Below are 23,478 nucleotides of genomic sequence, written 5' to 3' on the forward strand. Positions count from 1 at the left end.
TAAATAACTTGATGAATGCAAAGCATCTAGCACTCCACCTAGCACACAGCAGGCACGCAATAAATGTTTACCCTCTGTGATTTCTCTGATCGCCAGTTACAAGTGGATCTGAGCTGAGGCTGCATTCAGAAAGGGGCTGGTCTAGCTGCTTCCCGTGTCCTGGATGGAGGTGATGGGTCTCTCCTTTGGCTAGAAGTTGGAATGGGTTAATTCTTTTAACTTGGGAAACTGTCCTCCCTTCAGTCTCATCCCCACCTCCAAAACCTCTCAATCTTGGTTTCGGTACTTGGCTTTCAGCAACTTCCTTTACTACTCTCTGGACTCCCACGTGCTTCTGACCACCATGAAGACCACCACTGCCTTTCCCGCTCCGCAGGGGAGACTGGCGCTCCCTGTCTGTGTCAGTTACACCGAACACCAGCCACAACAGCATGTACATCTCCTCTCTCCTACTGGAAACCCCTCAGAGGTACCCAGCTATCTCCTGGTCAAGTTCTTTAGCCTGGTCACCCTCCTCACCTGTGGTATCAAGGAAGACACAGATGCAAGGAATTAGTAGTGACTGCCCCACACCTCCCCATAGTTCCTGAGCACTACCTGTTTTTTTCTTGTAAACTATCTTGCCTGTTTCTAAATAAACTCCACCTCTCATTTCCAGACTCCCCTCCTCCCCCCCCACACAGAACTCATAGAATCATAGAGCACTTCTTCTGTCTGCGTCTAAGTGCACTCCCCAGGCATGCTGGAAACTTCTTGAGGGTAGGGCTTATTATTTTTTAATTGCGGGGGTGGGGGACATAACACTGAAAGGTTAAGAGGCCACTTGCCTTCCACCGCCTTCCAAGCCCCATTCACGCAAAACACACAAGTTCTCTAGTGACGGCTCCCATGATGCCAAGGGCCCTCGTCCCTAAGGGCAGTGCACAGATCTGAGCCTTCTGTTGTGTTACGTAATTTATACAAACCACCCACCTCCCCTAGGCTGTGTCTTCCCCTGCATAAAAAGGAGGGATAAGAATGCCAGCTGTTTCTGTCCTAAGAAATGGGAGAGTGAAGATCGCAGACATGAAAGCCCAATGAATTCCCAGAAAGAATGGACAATGGGACTTGTAGATCAGAGTATTGAAACATCAGACGGAACAGTGCTTCTCTTGATAGTTTAATGTTATATTTGCAGCATAAATAAGGCACAATATATGTCAGGGCAAGGGAGGGGGGAGAAGGCATGGCTGGGGGATAACTGCTATGTGGCAAGGGGGAAGGAGGAGGGACGGTCAGGGAGAAGAGAGCGAAGCCTCTGCCTCAGCCCCGTCCCAGGAGACTGTGAGCCTGCTCACAGGGATCATGCTGAAGTGCGTGGAGGGGAAGGGAGAAGACAGTTGCATAACAAAACAGCCTGTAGCACTGCATCCTCCCACCTGTCAAAGTCCACCACTGGGGACTGGGGAAACCCAGACCCAGAGTCAAGTTCCTTGATGACATGGAGAGGTGTTGCTACATGTCAAGATATACAGATGAACAGAGATATAACCATAGGCACACACAGCTTTTCAACAGATACCATGTCAGGAGGCTGTAGCCTCCACTGTTGGGGCTGAAGGCTCATCTCCCTGCCTGAAAGGTGTGTGTTGGGGGCGGGGTGAGTGGGAGAACAGGACAGCCGGTCCTTCCTGTAACAAAGAACGTGGAGTGACCAGTCTGCAAGGGGATATGGGACAACTCCTGTCCAGACCCACGCAGGGCAGGTTTTAGGAGTAAGCAGAGGAAGACAAACCTAGATTTTGAGATGAGTGACATTGTTGTTGTTTTAATGGGAGTGGAGGGAGGGACTGGAGGAAATGGAAAAACATGCTAGTGCTAAGGCAGAGGATGGTACTTAAAATATCCTTGATACCCTGTAAGAATCTCCCAGCTTGCCCCTAAGGCAATGGTTCTCAAACTTTAGTGTGTGTTAGAATCACGTTGAGTGCTTGTTAGAGCCCATCCCGAGTTTCTGATTCAGTATGTCTGGGATGGGGCCTGAATGTGCATTTCTAACAAGTTCCCAGATGATGGTCCTGCTGGTCCTGGACTACATTCTGAGAACCACTGCCCTAAGGGAAAGTCAATGAAACTAGTGCTCAAAGCCATTTCTTACAGCGAAATCCTCACTCACCAGTAGTTAACGCTGATGAGATAGCTCTGTGCTACCAGCCCCCATTAAAAAGAGAAACCCTAGCACCTACAATACAAACCTGCATCTACAGAGGATGTAAGCTGCCTTAAGCTGCCCTACTCTCCCCAGCCTTTTCTCATTCCAGGGAAGAACTTTACCCCAAAGACACACGAATGAACTGGTATGGAGGGTGGGAATGTTGGCTAGCAACCACCTACACTCACCCCTGCTGGGTCACCACCCTGGGATAGTGAGGATTTATGTCTGTGTGCACTTGCATGTGTGCAAACAGAAACAGAAATCAGTCTGTACTATGAAGGGAATGATTAGGGTTGTGGGAGGCTGAAGTAGGATGGGGGGCCTCTAATCTGCCTTAGGATCCTCACCTGTCCTGCTCTTCCCTCCGCCCCAGTCAAACAAAAGTCTAAAGAAAGCAGAAAGAGCATATCAACAAAGGCATATGTGATACAGCTAGGAGGACTGGATTCTAAACAGACTGGTTATGACATTAAAAAAAAAAAGTGTACATTTCCTTCCTGTGTATACAATGTACAATATTAATGAAAAATAATGATTTGGGGATGGGAAGGAAAGAAAAGGGAACTTTGGGGGGAAGAGCTGTCTTAGGGCTAGCACCTTTAAAGGAGCCTCTCAGTGTGAGCAAACGGGGGACTTAGGAACCAGAGGAGGAATATTTTGGTGTCTACTTGGTGGTTCAGGCTGTAGATGGGGCGTGGTTAGGGTTAAGCACCCTGTCTACCAGAATGGGTGGTGCTGGAGGGCAGTAAGTCAGCAAAGGAACTGGAACCACGGAACAGGCACAGGGAAGGCAGCAAAATGAGGTTCAGTTAGGCCATCTCCTCTTTTACTGCCACCGAGAGTGTACACAGTCTAGGACTTCAGGCCAAGGAGAGGAGCAGAGGCCGAAGGAAGCCAGATTTGGGTGTACGGCCAACAGGGAAAGATGAAGTAAAGGAGGCTGTACTCTTTCTAGTCCTTTCTCATAGTGTGGGAGGCTTTCAGACTCTTCAACTCTAAGCAAGCTTTCTTTTAAGACAATGGGGCAGTGCCCGCTTCGGCAGCACATATACTAAGACAATGGGGCATTAAGTCTGTGGACCAGAAGACCTGGCTCTGGCCCCTTTCTCTATGGCCTTGGGTCTCTAGCTGCTGTGTCCTTGGAGTGAAGTGGGAGGCCTGAGTCCTGTGTTCACTTAGAAGAGTCCTAAGGCATCCACATTCCCAGTCCCTTTTAGAAAGTGTCTTCCCTTAGGCCCCTAGAAAGGCCATGTTCCTTAAAAAGAGCTAAGTGACACCCTCCATGATGTTCTGGTCCAAAGGAGTCTGGAGGGCAAGGAGCAGGGGAGAGTGGCCACACAACTGGCTGCAGTAACAAGGTAAATGTCATTCCCCTTGACTACAGGAGAGACTTCAGGGCAAGCAATCGCTCTGCCTTCTTAGTGAGACTAAGGACCAACTGAAGAGCTGTCTGGGGTGGGGGAGGTCCTGTCGTTGTTCCTTCCTCATTTCACTGCTGCTTTACTACTAAGGTTCTGCCAATGCCTCTCGGTTAGGTCCCCAGTACTAACTTCCCACTGATGAAAATGAAATAAGGACTCAAGAGAATTAGACATGGGGATTAAGAAACTAAATAAGACCCTCTACATAAATTAGCCATCCTACACAGGGACAGACTGGCAGGACTCAAACTTCCTCCAAGGCCAAGCAGTGAGGCAGGGCCTGTGTGCAGCGACAAACTGAAAAACACATGACTGAAGGGGGAAGAAAAACAGTCAAGGGTCTTATGAAGGCTCCTTAGGAGCCATAAACGCAGTCAAGCTTTAGGGCAAGGCTACAAGTGGGAAATAAAGATAACAAAAAATGAAACACAACTAAGGCAGGAGAAAATCCCAGGGAGCAGCCATCTAAAGGAAAAGTCCTGAGCACAAGTTATGGCTGTGAAGTTTTAAAGGCAAGTGGAGTCCCTGGAGGTGGTAACCTGCATCCTGACCATCTGCCGTGCCATTTGCTAGTCTGAGTCACCTCAGGGGCTGTTCCTGTTGGGTCCTGGGTGGGGGAGGATGAGAAAACCATGTTTTCTCTCCTTTCTCTTCACCAGGTGTGGCTTCTTCAACACCAGCTCTGAAAAGCAGGAGGGGAAATTAAAAACAAATGCAGTAGAACATGTCCTCTAACTGGCTCACCAGTTTATCAGTCTGAGGAGATGGGAATCTCGTAGCTTAGAACATTTCCTCATTCCTCTACGATAGCCAATTTTGGAAGATAAAATAAGAAAGGAAGCTGGCAGTCACTCTGTATGCATGTATAAGATGGAGGTAGGAGAGAGAGAGAAAAGGACATTATTGGCTTGGGCAGATGGCAGAAAGTGGCTCTGGGACAATTGGAAGGGCTTCATACTGAAGGGCTATTAAAGCTGACCTATCTATCCACAGGCCTCTGGCTTTGGACTGCTTCCTATGGCCTTGGTAGAAATTGCATAGTTCAGAGCCAAAGGAAGATGAGGAGTCTGAATGGGGAAGAAAGAGGGACAGGAGGGATGAATTTCCCCCCCTGCAACACAACTTTTCAAAGTAAGAATGGCTGAGAGCAACAGTCACCAATTTCCCAGGCAGGTCAGACTCTTCAACGAGCAGGGCTCTTCTGCTGACATCAGTGCTCCACCTTCCCTTCCCGTGCCTCCCCCCACCCTAACGTATACTCAAGAAAACCCACTCAGGACCTCGGCTATGATGCCTCAGGGTCCTGGGGCGTAGACTATGGAGAAGCATTGCATCCAGGGGGCAGAGAGAAGAAAAGAGCTAAAGAAACGCTACAGAACCAGAGAGACCTAGTGGCTAGGCTTGGAGCCTAGTGAAAGAGAGCGAAGGCAGATCCAGTGAGGACCAGTTGTGAATATCAGACCCTCACTCAGAAAAGAAGACAGATGTGTGAGACTGAGAGATGGGGGGCGAGGGGAGGTGAGGGAGCACAAGAATCCCCTACAGGACAGCTTCCAGAGGGTTGCATCAGAACTAATTATAGAAGAGAGACAGAGGCAGGAATGCAGGCAGGGGTACGAAGAGGGAGAGGCAGGAGTGGAAAGATGACCAAAAGCAATCTGTATGCTTTGGCTAGTAAACTCTTGTAAAACATAAAAGAATCAATCTAGTAACTTGATGGAACAAGCTTTAAACTACATTGTTCCTGCCTGTCCTGATGATTAGAACTGAAGGAGGATGGAGTGGGGGATGGGAAGGGAACCAGCCAGTCAGATCCTGGGCTCTTTCCCTTTTCACTACCAAGCACTATCTAATAAGGCCACAAGATGAGGTTGCCAAGGCTTAGTGGGAGGTGGAAAAGACCCCACCACTAGACTGGGAAAACTCAAGACATAAAATGAGGTACCCAAATAGCTCTGGAAATAAATGAGAAAGGACTAGACCGTTTGAGGTTTCATTTCTCTGTTTTTGTTTTGGTGGCAAGTAGGGAGGACTAAGGTTTATGGAAGAGCTGGGAAATACTGCTACTTCATACATCAAAGGTAACCTTACATTCTCCATAAGTGAATGTTTTAACTAGAATTTACGGAGGGGGAAAAAGGCATAAATAAGCAGCTACTGGGAGACAAAGTCCTGAGTCCATGGGGTGGCTAGGGATGGGTCAGCCATTGATATGCCATCAACTCTAGCCTCCCTCTACCTAGTAGGAAGTGGCATGCTGCTAAGAATCAAGAAGGTAATAGCCATGGCTTGGTGGAAAGAGAGGGAACTGAGAAACCGAAACCTAGAAGTACAAGGGTTAGTGTTAAAAGAGACAGGTACACGTGCATGGGCAGGGATGATTGTTCGGACCATCGGGAAAGGCCTTTGGCTGTGGGTACATCAGAAACTTCCCCCTTGGGGTATGATCTATGTGGCTCTGGGGCTTGGAGGCTCCTAGTACAGGTGTCAACGTAAATGACCATGTGAGAAAAGCCCCACATCTGACCATTACTCACAACACACAATTTCCCCCCCATACTGCCATGTCCAAGGCAGATGGGAGAGGATAAGATGACATCTCTCTTGGCTCTCGGGCGGGCGAGCTCTGGCTGGGGACCTCTCCACCAGGGGAGGCATCATCTGCCCGCAGACTGAGACTGTGGGGTCATGATCACATGCGACTGTATGGGCATGCTCAGTTCTGTCCTTTGGCTGGCCATCTGAGTGAGGACTGAGGTGGCCACAGCTTCAGCTGCAGAGCGAACGCTGAGGCCATTGCTCGGGGCTGTTGCTGAGCTGTGCTGAATCACAGGGGCTGGAGAACCCGTTGGCTCTGAGCTTTCCTTGGGGCTTTCTGCCAGGAAGGAGGGCAAAAAGCAGAGAGCAAGTGGTTAGAAAACAGAATGGGGAAATAGGCAGAACTACCTTTTGCCATAATTCTAAAGGGGCCCAAAGGAAAATGAAGCCCATGTTTTTAGGGGGGAAAACTTCCCAGAATCTTGGCTTCTAAGCCATAAATGGGCTAGGAAACTGGAAGTTGTGAGAAGAGAAGCAAGCTAGGCCAAAATTAACCCATCTATCCCCATAAAGCAAACCCCCAACGTGTTAATTACACTCCCTGGCTTCTAGGTCTCTGCACAGTTCATTATCCTTATTGGAACACACTTCCTCTTATTCATGTCTTTGAAGGTGATTTAAAATAGATCTCTTTTTAGCTATCCTCTCTTATTAATGCTCCCAACATTGCAATCATTCTATTATTTTTAATATTCCTTTAGCATGTAGTTGCACCATAGGTAAACCTGATAGATATCAAGCTACAATCAAATGATGTTACAAATGACCAGTCCTTGGCCAAGGTTCAGTCAACACAACCAACTACAAAGAGGTCTGTCAGACCCTCCTGACTATTAACTAGCTAGGCATTAACGATTTAACACATTTACTTTGAGTTATGCCACTCCACCTAAAGTGACAGTAACTTTTATTACTAAACACAAATGTCTGAGCTGCATACAAAGGTAACTCCATCTTGCTTAACAGTCAAGGAGTTTCACTGAACATCAGATAGCCTCTCTGGCTACTTAAACAGAGATGTGTAGAATAAAGGCAAAATTTCAATAGTTGGTTGTATTTCTGACCTCCTGATAAATGCCTGAGTCTTCTTTCAGGATTCAAATACTACCTCCTCTGTGAAGCCTTCTTTGTTACACTCAGGAAATTAACTATTTCATCGTTTGTGCTTTCAGAGCATACATTCATTTATTCATCAAATATTTACTGAGTATTGCCCGTGTGCCAGGCACTAGGGTATATAAAGAATAGACAGGCCCCTTGTCCTCAGGAAGTTCCCAGTCTAGGGGCTCTTTGGGATACCTGTGCTTCCCTTACCCATGGCTGGACATGTTTATCTCCTCATAACCCTGTGAGTCTCTCAGAGATAGGAGAGTGTCTTGTTTGTCTTATGTCAGGTAACTACCACTATGTCCATACCACACAGTAGGAACTAAATACATCTTTGCTATAACAAATAAGTAATTTCAAAGGTTGACTATCTGTCAGAGTTCTTGTAGGGACTGAATAGAAACCTTACTGTATATAGACTTCACACTGATAAATACTCAGTCCTTGTCATCCTTAGCCCATCAAAAGGACTGAAATAGTTGATCACTAAACTTCCTGCAACACTTTCTTACCTTGGCTTACAGAACACCACACTCAGCTGCTCAGCTGGCTTTCCTCCTACCTGCTTGGCTACGCATTCTCAGTCTCTCTTGTGGGTCCCTTCTCATCTCTCTGACCTCTAAATATTGGAGTACCCAGGGCTCAGTCCTGGAACTTCTCTTTTTCTACCTATGTGCTCTCTTTGACAATAACATTTCATCCAGTTTCATGGCTTTAAAAGCTATCCATATTCTGCTGACTCCCCAAGTTGTACCTTCAGCCTTTCCTCTGAACTGCAGACCCATACAACCAGCTGCCTGCTTGACAGCTCCAGCTGCAAGCCTAAGAGGCTTCCAAACCTGAGCTCCCGATATACCACCCAGTCCATTTCTTCCTACACTTTCCCCTATCTCCATCAATGGCAACTCCGTTCCTGCAGTCGCTCAGTCCAAAACCTTTGGTGCAATTTTTGATTTTCTTTTTCCTCACATATACTGCCCCATCTGGCCGTCATCAAACCTTGTCACTCTATCTTCGAAATATATCCTGAATTAAATCCCTTCTCACCACTTTCACTACGGCCATCCAGTCCAAAGCTCCATCACCTCTTGCTCATATGACTGTGATAGCCCCACTAAGTGGACTGCCTGCTTCTGCCCATGCATTCCTCACTCTCTTAACAGAGTGACCCTGTTCAAAATAAGTCAGATCAGTCATGTCACTATTCTGCTGAAAACAACCCTCTAATGATCCCCAAAGTAGAGTAAAAGCTAAGGTCCTCACTATGACCAATGAGGCCCTAAAGGAAAATGCTTCCATTCCCTCCCCTACCTCATCTCCAAATAGTCTCCATTCCCCATTCTCTCCAATCCAGCCACACTAGCCTCCTTGGTGCTCCTAGAATGTGCCGGACACGCTCCCACTGCGGGTCTTTGCATTTGCTATTCCTCCCGCTTGCAGTACTTTTCTCCCATATTAATGCATGGCCAAGCTCCCTCACTTCCTTAAGGTCTTGTCTAAAATTTCAACCCTGCTGCTAACATTTCATATTCCTCTTTCTTGTTTTATTTTTGTCTTCCAAGCATTTATTCTTATCTAACATACTATATATATTGTACCTATTTATCTAGTTTATTGTCTGTCTCACCTACTAAAAGATAAGCCCTTCACGGGCAGGGACTTTAATCTACTCTATTTGGTTCCCTATTATGTCCTCAGCATGTAAAACAGTGCCTGGCACAGAACAGGCTCAATCAATATCTGCCTAATGAATGAATGTACCCTGAAGTACACATTAAAGTTAAAATTTAAATAGAGACGTTTAAAATTGGTGATGTGGTTACTCTTTTTCTATGGGAACACATCTCTGAAATGATAAAGACATTAGTGGAAAAATAATTCAATATATCAAAATTTGATAGCCAACATTTCTATGAATTTATTTAATTTGTAAAGGAAAATGATTTATTAGTTTTTACTGTCCATAAGCAAATTATTCACAGTAATTTTAATTTCAGGATTGTGCTTATCCAGAGCATGACTCTGTGACCAGCTCTTCCTAGCACTATATTATTTGTGCTCACAGATTACAAACTGAAACCAACATGAACCCATCATTAGAAAGATAAAATGTACCACCAAACCTCAATGCTTAACAAACCCCAATGTGTGATCTACCACCAAATCTCAATGCTTAACAAACCCCAATGTGTGATCTACCAACCAAATCTCAATGCTTAACAAACCCCAATGTATTATATCCTCTTGAAGCCATGACAGTGGCTTTGGAATAAGAAGAGCTGGATGTGAATCTTGGCTCTGCCACTTCACCAACTGTGTAACTTCAGGTAAGTGACTAATCTGAGTGCAGTTTTCTTGTGTATAAACGCAGGTAATATCGATTTCATGAGAGAACTGGGAAGATGGTTGAGTGCCTCACACAAAGTAGGTACCCAATACATATTGCTACCCTTTTTCTCCAGCTACAATAGATAATTAGGGTAACTATATTGTTCTCAAAAATTTTTTTTGATAGGACTGGTTGTTCCACAAAGGCTGCTCACTCGTCCATCTGGGCCCCCCAGAACATTCAGAATGGGGTTATAAAATTATAAAGCGTTGAGACACTCATTACATGCTTCGTACTGACTGACTGGTCTTGCTTAGGTTGTGAGCCACTCACCTAAATAGCCTTGGGTCTTTTTCTGTAGTGCTGTGACTGGGCAGTCTTTATGAGCTAACAGCAGCTGTTTCAATTGAGCCACCTCATTGCGTAGTAATGTGACTTCATTCTGAGGAGGGAGGGAAGAAAAGAATATGAAGAAAATTTATGCTCCACTCTTGAACCCCCCGTAGCTATGCCCGAAGTGAGGACAGAATGCTGTCTGGATTTTCTCCCTCAAATCTGGGAAAGACCCAGCAAGGCTTTAGATGGCCCAGGGCCAATACAGCCACGAATTCCATGACAGGAGCTGCTTACAGTGATAGCAGGGATTTTAAATAGAAAAATGACTCCTATTTAGGATAAATACGATTACACCAAAATTAATAATGCATATGTCCTTTGATTAAGAAAGCTAACTTCCAGGAATCTATTTAACAGAGCTATCTACTCAAGTGCATACAATGTACACTGCAGCACTGCTGTTATGGCAAAAAATTAGAAACATTATAAGTATCCATACCTTATAACATAACTTACACTACAGAATGCTACACTGTACAGCTATTTACAAACACGAGGTAGGTCCTCTGTATACATGGCCAGATCTCAGGAGATACTGTGTTATGTTACAACAGACAGTCCCTCCCTGACTCCCCCACAAAAGCTATAAATGAAAAAAATATTAGAAATACATACATGTCTGGTAGGTACACACCAAACTTATCTACAAGGAAGAGAATGAGACTAGGAAAGACATATTGAAGAGAGACTTTATTTTTAATCTGTACCTCTGTGTGTGTATGTATGTGTATATTATATATATGTTATATAAATATATTACCTTTGTAATGGAATATTTTAATAAATAATCAGAAGAAGGGAAAATAATATTCAAGAAATTATCTGGGGACTTCCCTGGTGGTTCAGTGGTTAAGAATCCACCTGCCAATGCAGGGGACATGGGTTCAAGCCCTGGTCCGGGAAGATCCCACATGCCGCACGGGAAGATCCCACATGCCGTGGAGCAACTAAGCCCATGCGCCACAATTACTGAGCCCACACTCTAGAGCCCGCGAGCCACAACTACTGAGCCCGCATTCTGCAACTACTAAAGCCTGTGCGCCTAGAGCCCATGCTCTGCAACAACAGAAGCCACCGCAATGAGAAGCCCGCGCACAAGTTAGAGTAGCTCCCGCTCGCCGCAACTAGAGAAAGCCCCGCGCACAGCAAAGAAGATCCAGCACAGCCAAAAATAAATGAAAATATCTGTATTATAACCATTCTATTTGCGTTTGAGTGGCTTTTTCTTTCTTTTCTTAAGCTGTGTTACCTGGGCAAATACTTTCCCTTTGGGTGTTCCACTACCCCTGTCAGATTCTACTGATGACTTAAAAAGAGCACCCTGGGGCGCTTAATCTAATTCCCTTCATCCAAACTGGTCTATGGATGACTCATTCTAGTAGCAGATTTGGGAGTAGTGGTAAGTGTCCTTTCCAGTCCCCGGGGAAGAGGTTTCAACTCTGAGTGTTAAGACATTCTTTCTGCATTCTCCCTGGCATATGTTCTGGATCTGTCTTAAAGAATTATCATCTTCTATTATATCGTCCCACTTTTTCCTGATTCAATCTCACGTTCCAGATTCAACAATCCTAATAATCACCCAGGACACACTCACACTCAGCTGAATGTTCTGAGACGTGAGTTCCTCAGCCTTCTTCTCTAGGGAGGACACCCACAGCTTCCGCTTTTGACGGCAGCGCGAGGCTGCGGCCCGGTTGCGCTCCAGAAAGCGCTGCCGCCGCTCATCTGGATCTTCATCCACCGTGCGCCGACGTCGCCCTCCAGTACTAGGAGTGGGTTGGGCTGGTGAGACCTGTTGCCCAGAAGGAAGAGGAGTTACTTGAAGGGAATGTCAGTCCTTTCCAAACTAAACCTGACGTAAGCTCTGGCAAAGATCTGGTAAAAGTATATACCAGTCTCTGTAACCACAGCGAGTCTCATTACTATGTCCCTTAGCTTCTCTTCTGTAGTAGTTCCTCATTCTGCCTCCTGTTTTCTTTCAGTCTTCTCAGTTCCATACTCTGATTATTTCTGAGACAGATAAAAATGAAACTAGGATCACTTTTTGTTTCTTAACAGGAAATCTTGTAGGCAGGGAAATTATAATCAAGGGAGGTGTCAGGGGAAATTTTAGGGAGACTATGGAATAAAAAATTGGAGAATCACCTCTCTGGTCAAGCAATATATACAAATAACTGTGTGCTACAAGTTTCAGAAAAGGAGAAACGATTTTACTATCAGTGAGATATGAACTGTCATGGAGATATATGAATTAGTATATTCTCTTTTTTTTTGGCCACACCGCACGGCTTGCAGGATCTCAGTTCCCCGACCAGGGATTAAACCTGGGCCACAGCAGTGAAAGGCCAGAATCCTAACCACTAGGCCACCAGGGAACTCCCAATATATTCTTTTTATTTAAATCAGTTATTAATCATCCTCAGCAACGCCCCTGCTTCCTGCCTTGTTTGTTCTGTTTTTAAAGAGAAAAACATTTTTAAATCTCTTTACAAATTGGCGATTTAAGACTGTCTTTTGTTTTTAAACTTCAGGCTGATGTCTCTTGTCTCTAAAGCACTTTTGTATCATCTTCCTTTTCTGTTAGCTGGTATGTATTCAAAGAAGATAGACCAATTTTACAATAACGGTCAAAATTAAAATATAGAAAGGTCAACCATCTGTATAAAAGAAACTATGTAATGTAAAACAACGCCAAAAATAAATTCTTCCTGAATCTGTTGCTATTAGAGAACATCTATATTGGTAGTTCCCAAATGCCAGAGCTCACATTAGTTGCATGAGAATAAGCATAAGCTTATAAGAAAACAGAATGTTATTCTACTTCAGGCCCTACTGAATCATGTTCTCCATTAACACAGATAATGAAGAGATCATTTTATTTATTCAGATTAATATTCTCTCTCCTAAAAGAAAAAAAGTGGAGAGGAAATTTCAAACTCATTTTAATGAGCTACAGGCCTTGGGGTCATTGCTTCTCACTGTACTAAGGGAAGTTTACACAAATTCTCCTGTGATTTTCAATTTCCTCTTTGTCCTGAGCTCACTGGAGCACATGTAAAGATTGGTGCTTTAGGAGGAGAATGGGGAAAAGGAAATGATGGGTTCCTATTCTCTCACAGACAACTCAACAAGACATGCAGGGAATGGAGGTAAAAGAACAGACCAAGAGAAAGACAGGAAGAATAAGAAGGAAAGGAATTAGTGGTAACTAAAAAATAAGTCATGTCATTTCCTCAAGAGGGGAAGCAGCACAACTTGGGCAAGGGGACTACTGCTTTACCATTTCCAGAAGGGACTGGCATTAGAAGGGGTTACAGGAGGGTGGGCAGGCTTAGCTTCCAACAAGAAAACTCAGATGAAAGCTTTTGTTGTTGGCCAAGCTTTAAGGCAGCATATGGTCATTAAATGTTAGGACATGTGGTGGTAACTGATAAAGCAGGTGGTGACATCAGGAAAAGGGGATGGGCAAAAGATGTAACTCTAGAAACTGATCTCAGGTTGTTGTCACCTAACCAGTACAGACAATATGAAAACTGAGGCCTATTCAGTTTTCAAAGAAAATTAGTAAACTGAGGCCTCCCTGAAAAAAAGAGTTGGGCTTCTAAATGGGATCCCTCTGGCTTTTTTAAGACTTTAATTTCTCCTGATAAAAGACATTCAATTGATGAGGAAAAAGTGTTTTTTGGGGGTGTGTATTTGTTTACTGAGCCATCTTAATACTGTGACATCACATTTTATTAATATATTGTTTTTCTTTTTTTTTTGGCTGTGTTGGGTCTTCATTGCTACGTGCAGGCTTTCTTTGTTGTGGTGAGCGGGGGCTACTCTTCGTTGTGGTGCATGGGCTTCTCACTGTGGTGGCTTCTCTTGTTGCAGAGCACGGGCTCTAGGAGTGCGGGCTTCAGTAGTTGTGGCACGTGGGCCCTAGAGTGCGTGGGCTTCAGTGGTTGCGGCGCATGGACTAAGTAGTTACGGCACGCAGGCTCTAGGCGCACGTGCTTCAGTAGTCGTGGTGTGCGGGCTCAGTAACTGGCTCGTGGGCTCTAGAGCGCAGGCTCAGTAGCTGTGGTGCACAGGCTTAGTTGCTCTCCGGCACGTGGGATCTTCCCGGAGCAGGGCTTGAACCCGTGTCCCCTGCATTGGCAGGTGGATTCTTAACCACTGCATCACCAGGGAAGTCCCTAATATATTGTTATTATCTGATTTTTGCTATAAATCTAATCAGGTAAGTTTTTTTAGGTGGGTGGGGGCTAAGACCTAAGATAGGAGAGACTAGGGGAAGCCTCCTTTGGTGTACAAAGTGGTCTGAAGTGAGGTCCTGTCACATTTTAGAGGGTTCTGCAGATACAGCATTCACATATAGAAATAACCAAAAAGCAGAAAACAAAAACTGAGACCTCCTCTGTGACAGTTCTGCATTATCCAGTCTGTTTGCATTTAGTACAACCCAAGGATGGATAAAGAATAGTGCATTTTGCTACTTTCAAACTGTCAACAAGAACCAAAGTGCAGGTAGACGCCCAGAATGCTGAAATCCACTCTTCTTTCATTTTCTTCCTCCTTGAAAAAACAGGTGTGACTTAAAGAGTAATGGTGACACAAACTGGTTCCCCCATCCAAGGGTCTAAATGACCTGTGGCTGGGCAGGGGATGGGGCGTCAGGGTGCTGGACGAGGATCTGGCTTTGCTCTGGACGGGCTGTCACCATGGTGCTGGCAGTCCCCACCACCATTCCACAGCCACCGTTGATTGAGGAGACTTGGTGGGTTAGGGTAGCTTTTAGTCTCTGTAGGAAAAGATAAGGAAAAATAGCTTGTCAAGGGTGAGATTCTATCGAGGGTGAGAAGAGTGGGCTTAGATTTTATTACTGATGTTACAGACAACTAAAATTCCCACACTGATTTTCCCTTAACAGAGGGATTAAAAGAAAATGACAGGGAGAGAGAAGGTGCACATGATCCCTAAAATACCTACTCTGTCCCCTCACTATCATCCTGGGCACAGTTGGAGGGCGGGGGTTGCTGAAGCTATAGAGTCCAGATGAAAGCTCTCTCCTGGAACCTGGCCAGGGGCTGGTTATTACGCAGTTATTCACCTCCTGGCCAGCTCTCCTGCCCACTCATCCACCCCTCCATCTGTCACCCTGGAACTGAAACAGCAAGAGTTCCATTCCAAACAATCTGTGCTGCTTCTTTTCACTGCCATGGTCTATGTACCAGCCTCTAAAGGTGGAAGAGAGGAGATAGGAGTCATGAATCAGGGTCTTTTCTTCTCCAGACCCCACAACTGGGTGGGTCTTTAGCTCTGCAAGCCCCAGAAGATACCACTTCTTTCAGAAGGGCCAGCGTTGCCCCGGGCTGGGATGTACTCACCATCTTGGCTTCTGATGGCATAGGGTGGCCAGAGGGAGAAATGGAACCACTGCTGTTAACTGGTGGGCCAGGGATACCAGGAATGTTGGGCACCATAGACACAGGTCTGGCCAGCTGGATCAAGAGAAGGAAGAAAAACCAGAAGGGAACATAATGCTATTAGTGGGGCAACAGCTTCCCCAAATGAAGTGCTTTTGAGATTGGCACATTAGGGCCTGTTCTATGCAACCTGCGCATAGGGCATGCAGAAACAGCCTGGGAAATACCATCCCCCATGGAGTGCCACAGGATAGGGGACCTAATCCTCCAGTGCTATGACAATTTCTATGGGGAAGGCTGAGGCTGTATCTTGAGGAAAGTGGTGGGCAATTTGTGAGGTACTTAGTGCCAAGTGAAATCAACCAATCAGCAGGCTGGCAAAATCAATTCTTGGACCAGGAGCCAATTGTCCAGATGAGCCTTTGTCTAGTGTTCCATAGTGCTGGATTGGCAGAGGTTAGTGAAGAGTACGGGCAGGCTGCCATGTTCAACTACTACAGATCAGAGCCCACGTTTCCCTGGGGCTCATGTGTGTCTATGAGCATTCAGGTGGAAGGGAGGGGTTAATGTCTTGGTAGGGTTGGCTGCCCCAACTTCAGAGCTCACCGATATAACAGAAGGCATCTGTACCGGAGGCCCTGGCAGCACAGGCATGGTCTGTCCATTAGCAAGATGCATGACGAGAGGGAGGGAGCCAGTGGGAGACCTAGAGGAAATATGAAGAGAAATGCTCATAATACAGACCCTTTTGCCAATGATCCTCCTCCTATAATTACAGCAGATTTCCCAGTCTTTTCTAGTAGCGTTGTAAAATCCTGGCGCCCTCATGAAGGTGGATAAAGCAGGGAATGCTACTTACCTTACCTTATAGATGGAGAGAAATCGCAAGATCTTTACACCTTGCAAATTAAATGCACCACTGAATTCAAGTGGGTGGGAAGCTAATCCTATTAAGAGTTTAGAACAATTAAATAAACATCCCTACCACTGGCGTGTATAAATTCTGTCTTGCCTTAGGCAAGGAATACTTCGACCAAAGCTGCCATTTTGCAAAGCTGAATTATGTCATATGATAGCCAAATCTGAGTAAGCTCCTCCTGTTCCTTTCCACATTTTGCTCTACTCTGTCTAAGAAAGAAGCCATCCCTTTGTATTTTTCTTAGTGGGTCTAGAGAACAATAAACTTTAAGAGGCTGAAGCCTGACAACAACCTCTTAACCCATGGGTACCTGGGGACAGGATCTTAAGTCATCCCACTAGGAAATCTGTATGGGCCATGCTGGGAGTGAAGACAAAATTAGGAATAGCAAAGACCAAGAACCCTAACTGGGACTGAGGGGAACAACCAGACTTAAAAAGGATGACTTGGGCTTCCCTGGAGGCGCAGTGGTTGAGAGTCCGCCTGCCGATGCAGGGGACATGGGTTCATGCCCCGGTCCAGGAAGATCCCACATGCCGCAGAGCGGCTGGGACCGTGAGCCATGGCCGCTGAGCCTGCGCGTCCAGAGCCTGTGCTCTGCAACGGGAGAGGCTGCAGCAGTGAGAGGCCCGCGTACAGCAAAAAAAAAAAAAAGATGACTTAATGGGTTTCAGCGCCTCCATAAACATCCAGATGATTGAAGCCAAGAACTAAATATATACTTTCCTGTGTGACCTCCACCACTAAAATGAACTTCCTAAAGTTCTAAGGATTCTTCTTTTAGATTGAAGAAGTATTAAACCTCCAAATTAAGGCAGTACACCCCCAAATAAATTCTTGCTTGTCTACTAAAAAGGTAAAGAAGATTCTGTTTATGGGGTGAAAAATTTATGTTGAGAGACAATCTCAGTGACTTGTTTTCCTTGAGTATTCAGAAACAGTCTCTATTTAATCAAATAATTTCACACAGAGGAAAGACATTCAGGCTTCACTGTTTCTCCCTGCTCTCTTTACTTACCCCAGTTGCCTGTTGGATGGTGGAGCCTGTGTGATGACGGAGGTTGGGGAAGGAAGGGTTGGGTGAAGTGGATCATAGCCCAAGTGGAGAGGCAGGGAGCCAGGGCGTACGATGGTAGGTGTGGGCGTAGAGATCACAACAGGCTTTGGGGCAACATCCTGGGGAGAAGACACCAACAGATCACAAAATGCTTTAAGGGACTGCTTATAGGGAAATACATAGCTGGTAAAATCTAGTATAAATTTATTGGAAAGAGCACTTGGACTACTCATGTAAATCATGACCTGATTCCATCGTGATCATGGACCCATACCTCACTCACCCATTCAGTAGGAATGCTGAGTTAAGACCTTTTGGCTATCTCCCTTTCAGGGATGATGGCTATATGAGTGAGATGACAGTTGGCAGATCACTTGAAATTTCTGTAGAAGCACTAGAGTACCATATAAATTCTAAGGAGTGTTATAATTTTTTTTGGCAGGGGACCATGCCGTGCAGCATGTGGGATCTTAGTTCCCCAACCAGGGATCTGCAGTGGAAGCGTGGAGTCTTAAACACTGGACCGCCCGGGAAGTCCCAGGAGTGTTATAATTTTTCATGATCTAGATACTCTCATTCTAAACTTGATGCTCAAGTGTCCACTGATCTCTAATGGGAAAAGACAGGTATAAGACTGGTGATAAGGCAACCCAATTGGTCTTAACCCAACGTCTCCTATAGACCCATTAAAGAAAGGGCTACGGAAGTTTGAATAATGATCATATTGTGATAAAACAAACTGCTTCCCATTGTTAAGTTGTAAGGACCTTAGACTGCCAGTGGCTACAGTGGCCCTGGAAACATCTCTAAACAGCCTCTAGGACCTGGCTGCTGATGAAAAGAGGAGGGGGGATACAGTTGTAATGTTTATGGAGAGGGTAGTTTTGAGATGTTAGCAAACCAGTTTTGGAGGGAGGTAAGATGAGGTACAGATGCTCTATCCACAGTGGATATTAAAATTAATAACCACTGGTAGCACAGTAGAGACTGGAAGGAGGTATGATGGGCCTTCTGAGGTTATGATGAAATTATCAAGGTGTTGGTTACATAAGCTGTAAACTTTGTGAAAATTCAGTAAGCTGTATACTTACAATTTATGTGCTTTTCTGTATGTGTGTGATATTTCAATAAATTTATTAAAAATACTTCACAAAGTTTCCTTTAAAAAAATAATAATCAGGGCTTCCCTGGTGGCGCAGTGGTTGAGAGTCCACCTGCCGATGCAGGGAACATGGGTTCGTGCCCCGGTCCGGGAAGATCCCACATGCCGCGGAGCAGCTAGGCCCATGAGCCATGGCCGCTGGGCCTGCGCGTCCGGAGCCTGTGCTCCGCAACGGGAGAGGCCACAACAGTGAGAGGCCCGTGTACCACACACACACACACAAAATAATAATAATAATAATCAGAATCCTGACAGATACTCCCTTTGAATCACTAGAAAACTTCCCTCTGGGAAGACATTTTTTCTAAATTGTTTAATGTTCAATTTATGAATTATGTGATTTTTCTTTTCCACTTATCAACTGAAGTAGTACAACATACATAAAGTACGTTAATCTAAAGCATAAAATAAAACTAAATGACTTTTTATATATGCAACAAGTCTTGTTGATGGACATTTGGACTGCTTCCAGTTTTCTGACTATTACGAATACAACTGCTATGAACTTTCTTATATACTTCTTTTGGTGGACATATGCACTAATTTCTCTTCCATACAGACTTAGAAGTGGAGTTGCTGGGTCAGAGAATAGGTGTAATTTATATAAATCTTCTAAACAATTAACATTTATTTAAATATAATTGGGCTTCCCTGGTGGCGCAGTGGTTGAGAGTCTGCCTGCCGATGCAGGGGACACAGGTTCGTGCCCCGGTCCAGGAAGATCCCACATGCCGTGGAGCGGCTGGGCCTGTGAGCCATGGCCGCTGAGCCTGCGTGTCTGGAGCCTGTGCTCCGCAACAGGAGAGGCCACAGCAGCGGGAGGCCCGCGTACCGCAAAAAAAAAAAAAAAAAAAAATAAATATATATATATATATAAAATCAATCCTCCTGTATCACACAATATTTATACAACAAACGCATCAAAACTTCATCTATCAATTAACGTTTGAGATGACTCTTGGTAGAGTTTTACCTTCTCCCTGAGTGGTGGGGAGCAGGGGCTAGAGGCAGGACTGTCAGGTGGGGATGAGTCTACCTCCACTGGCTCTTCTTCTTTGATTTTGATGTCTGGTGTAGAAGGCAGAGACATGTCAAGGGGCCCAGAAGCAGCCTGTTAAAAGAGAGAAGTGAGCATAGTTCAACCTCGTGATTCCCTTCAAGTTAAAGCTATACCTTCCCAGTTAAAAGATGAGGGAATATACTTCTAAGAAGTTCAGTCCTTGGTCAAAGCACCAAACTGAAAGTCAAAGAAATGTGGAGCCCAGGTTTTATGTACAACTCTGGCCAAATCCTTTAACTTCTCAGGGCTTCTGTTTCCCTCCTATAAAATGAAGTTATATCTGCCTCGCCACGGGTGAACATTTATAAAAATTCCGAAAGGGGAAAAAAAAAGCAACCTTAAAATGCTTATAAAGGCCCTGAAAGGAGAAAATAAAAAAAGATGTCATTTATCCATGCAAATACAATGACTATATTATTTTTCAGGAAAGCACGATTCCTGAATCCAGTGCCTTCGTATTCGCAACCAGCTCCATTGGCTACTAGCGAGCTGTGAACAAATTTTCTGCCTATCAGAATGACTAGGTTACCCAATTATCAAAAGCAAACCAAATCAAATTGGCTATTAAAGTACTGTCAACAAGACAGGAAATATCTTTTCTGGGGAACTCCCCATGCTTGATGGTGTTCTCACCCCAAAATCTGGTGCTAGAGGCCAGAAGTTAGGGTTTGGGGATAACAAAGAAAGGAAAGGCTGGTCATTTCATCAGTGAAAGAAATTAGAACTTGGTTCTAGGAGCACGACTGGAGAAATCCAGAAAGGAAAGAGTACTTTTCTGGCAGTAGTGCAATCAACTCACAGAACTGTGGAGCCATAAGTGGCTTTGAAGAGAACAATAAACCATCTGAGATGACCCTGATACTGCGCCACAATAGGAGAGCTGGCACTGCAGTTCAGTTTCATGACAAAGTGCGTCCTTTGTTCTATTCTTCCCATATCCTAGGTTTCTTGATGAAAGAGGAGCTTGTTTTTAATTTATCCCTTGCTATCTTAATCACTAGAAATATTGGTATTTGAGCAAACTGAAGATAATCTAGTGTCTAATACATGGTAATGTAGTGGTAATGGTTCCTTCTCTCCAATCTGATAAGGATGAGCAACAGCACAGATGATTTCATTTCTGCCCTCATTTTTTCTACACAGATGTCAGGTCCAGTTGGGCTAATTCTCAGATCCCTGAAGTCAGAGGGCTGTAGGAAGGAGAGGCCTCTAAGTGAATACAATCACAAGTTTAAAATCTGCTAGAGGAATCTCCTAGAAAAGCTGTGGTTCAGAAAAGTTTGGGGCTCATTAAACACTCCTGGAGACAATTTTCCACTGAGCCTGTGCTTCTCATCAAGCAGACGTGAAGACCACCCCTGACCCAGCACGGAGAAACACTGAGAGATGCCCAATGAGTAGAGGCCTAACTATGAATGGCTTCCTGTGTCAAGTGAGCTAAAATGGAAGTGGAAAAGACCTGGAGCCTTAAAAGGAGGTTAGTTTTCTTGAATTTGCCTATAATGAGTTTGGTTTAAAATCCTTCACATCCTGGTGGAAACAATTTGACTGATTGTTTGGGGGGAGGGACAAATGACAGGGGGGACGAGGTAAGGAAACTGTAAAATAAAATTATACCACATAGGTTGAAGCAACTGATTGATGACGGACCTGGGTCTCTGAAGAAAAAGAATGACAAGCAGACTGTGGCTAGTTCTGCTGTTTGAAAGAACTACAAATATATGCCACCGTTTCCCCACTTTCTTTTAGTTTGCGGGAGACAGCACGAAATGAAGATCACAGAAAAGCTATGGAACTTGGAAAGACCCCCAGTGATAAGAAAACTTCATTCTTATAATTTAAGATGGATGAAAAAATCATGCACAAACTCTCTTGATTTACCTGCTATCTCCCTCTTAAGAGGAAAAGAGCTCCTCCTGGAAATTTTTTCTTATGTCTTGGCTTTCCTATATTCTCATGGGATTCCATGCCTCACTGTACCATGCAATTATGGGAGGTACATGTGTTAATGCATATATGTTTTAGATATACTGGAATTTTTTCTGAATTATTATGGAACACAAACATGATTTTACATAGTGACTAATAACCCAGAATTCTAATTCTAAAGTACAGTAAACTTTGACCTTCTCAATTTCCTTTTTTTCCAAAACCCTTATTCCATGGGAATTATTTTTCTTTGACTCTGCTTCTTGAACTATTTCCTCTGATCTTCCACACTAAAGGATTCTCTAGGGATCTTGAATATAAAGGTTAAAGTCAGAATCACAGCACCTCAGAATCTGAAGTGATTCCAATATTTTAATCCTCTCTACAATATCTATACTAAGTGGCCTACACATAAACGAACACACTTTGTTATAGCTTCCTATCCTGGTCCTATTTCTACCCCTGGGGCACAGAGAATATTAAGTTTAACCCCTCTTTTACAGGAAAGCTCTTCAACTAGCAATGTTTGAAGACTGCAATTTTGTTCCAATAAAATTTCTTTTCCAAGCAAAATGTCCTCAGTTTCTTTAAACGTTCCCAAAGTGACCTAATTTCTAGTTCTTTCACCATCCTTGTTGATCTCCTTTGAAAGGCTTTAAGAACATCCTTCCTTAAGCTTAATGTCTTGAATATTACTAGAGAGCTACTTGAAGGTAAGAGTGATATACACTGAAACAAAGAAGAGTTGAAATTCAATAAATGTTTATTGATTGGCTGATTGAATAAAACAGTCCAGGTGACAAGTCTGATTAGCTCAGAAAAGAGTGGGATTTAGCAAAAAAGATGTTATCTAACAAAATCTGAGTAATTTATAATCTTTTTTAACATCTTCAACATATTCAGAACAAAAATAATTAAAAAACAGATTACTGAAAATGCTCCACTGGAAGAGCAAGAAGACTGATTTTTGATGAAGATCCAACACTTGTGCTGATCCATCATCTGGACCACCTAAAGACCTGAGTGGCTGACTAGGATCTGTGAGTACTATCTGGTTCTACAGAACCAAGCCCATAATTTTGTGCTTTAACCAATTAAGCTAATTAATTATTAATTTGCTTAATTATTAATTATCGCAGGACACATGAAAGTTGCCTAGATCTGAACACCACCAGTTTTTCAGCAAAAGTCCCGTCTCTTGCCTTTTTTTCATCCTCATCTGCAGCTTTCTTGAATTCATGTTCAAAGGAGCTAGCTAGTTCATTGAAGAGCCCCACCTCTTCACAGTTCTTCAGGAATCTAGTCGGAGTAGGAGTTTGATCTGTAGACACGAAAAGAAAAGGAACCTCTATTTTAGTTTTGACCTGAAATTAAAACTTGAGAGCACATAGAGAACACATTTTTATTCTTCTATTTGGAGTGAATCTCTGTGTTCAGGCAAATTTGCTTTAATTGAGCTCTAGTAAGTAAAGACTGGTGTTAGACCACCAGAGGGTGTCTGTGCTGTGTTGCCTCAAGGCCAGCAGAGGGAAGTTAGAACAATGTTTTTGTGTGACTATCTATGTAACTACCTTTCTCCCAGAGGCTGGTTTCAGCTCCCTCACCCCCAAACAAAACAAAACCGCCCACCCAGGTGGAGTCTGTGAAACCTCTAGATAGGAAAATCAAGTACAGTTAAGTGACATTTTCTCTTTACACTTACTCCCTGCTAGGTCTGAAGTGAGTAGGTATACGCAGATGGACGTTAAAATCTGATGAGGAGAAGAAACTGAGGATCAGATGGTTGAGTCTACTTGCTAAAGCTACCAAGTAAGAAATGGTGTCTTGTCTTTCAGTTGTCACTGAGGTAAGGGTCTATTACCTTCTGAAGGCATTCCAGGCAAATCTAGGGTCTG

The 23,478-nt window shown here is 44.2% G+C and overlaps 1 protein-coding gene across 8 annotated transcripts in view; it reads right to left on the reverse strand.

Annotated features, from left to right (window-relative positions):
• ATF7 (activating transcription factor 7) overlaps positions 1 to 23,478 on the reverse strand; it is a 95,013-nt gene that overhangs the window by 2,116 nt on the left and 69,419 nt on the right. For 4 of the 8 annotated variants that reach the window (XM_027106451.1, XM_027106452.1, XM_027106453.1 and 1 more), the window contains 9 exons: positions 22,786 to 22,904; positions 19,568 to 19,705; positions 17,394 to 17,551; positions 16,063 to 16,162; positions 15,418 to 15,531; positions 14,679 to 14,831; positions 11,640 to 11,837; positions 9,983 to 10,091; positions 1,147 to 6,490 (listed from right to left, as the gene is read on the reverse strand). In XM_027106451.1, coding sequence (XP_026962252.1) covers positions 6,273 to 6,490; positions 9,983 to 10,091; positions 11,640 to 11,837; positions 14,679 to 14,831; positions 15,418 to 15,531; positions 16,063 to 16,162; positions 17,394 to 17,551; positions 19,568 to 19,705; positions 22,786 to 22,904 — 1,307 coding nt within the window. In that variant the 3' untranslated portion in view covers positions 1,147 to 6,272. Of the gene's footprint in view, positions 1 to 71; positions 6,491 to 9,982; positions 10,092 to 11,639; positions 11,838 to 14,678; positions 14,832 to 15,417; positions 15,532 to 16,062; positions 16,163 to 17,393; positions 17,552 to 19,567; positions 19,706 to 22,785; positions 22,905 to 23,285; positions 23,476 to 23,478 lie in introns of those variants that run through there. The other 4 variants (XM_027106456.1, XR_003432803.1, XR_003432802.1 and 1 more) reach the window with 4 other exon arrangements.

Source organism: Aethalodelphis obliquidens, unplaced genomic scaffold (genome assembly GCF_003676395.1).
Source record: "Aethalodelphis obliquidens isolate GAN/ISIS:26980383/991018 unplaced genomic scaffold, ASM367639v1 scaffold8, whole genome shotgun sequence".
In the NCBI taxonomy this organism is placed as follows: Eukaryota; Metazoa; Chordata; class Mammalia; order Artiodactyla; family Delphinidae; genus Aethalodelphis; species Aethalodelphis obliquidens.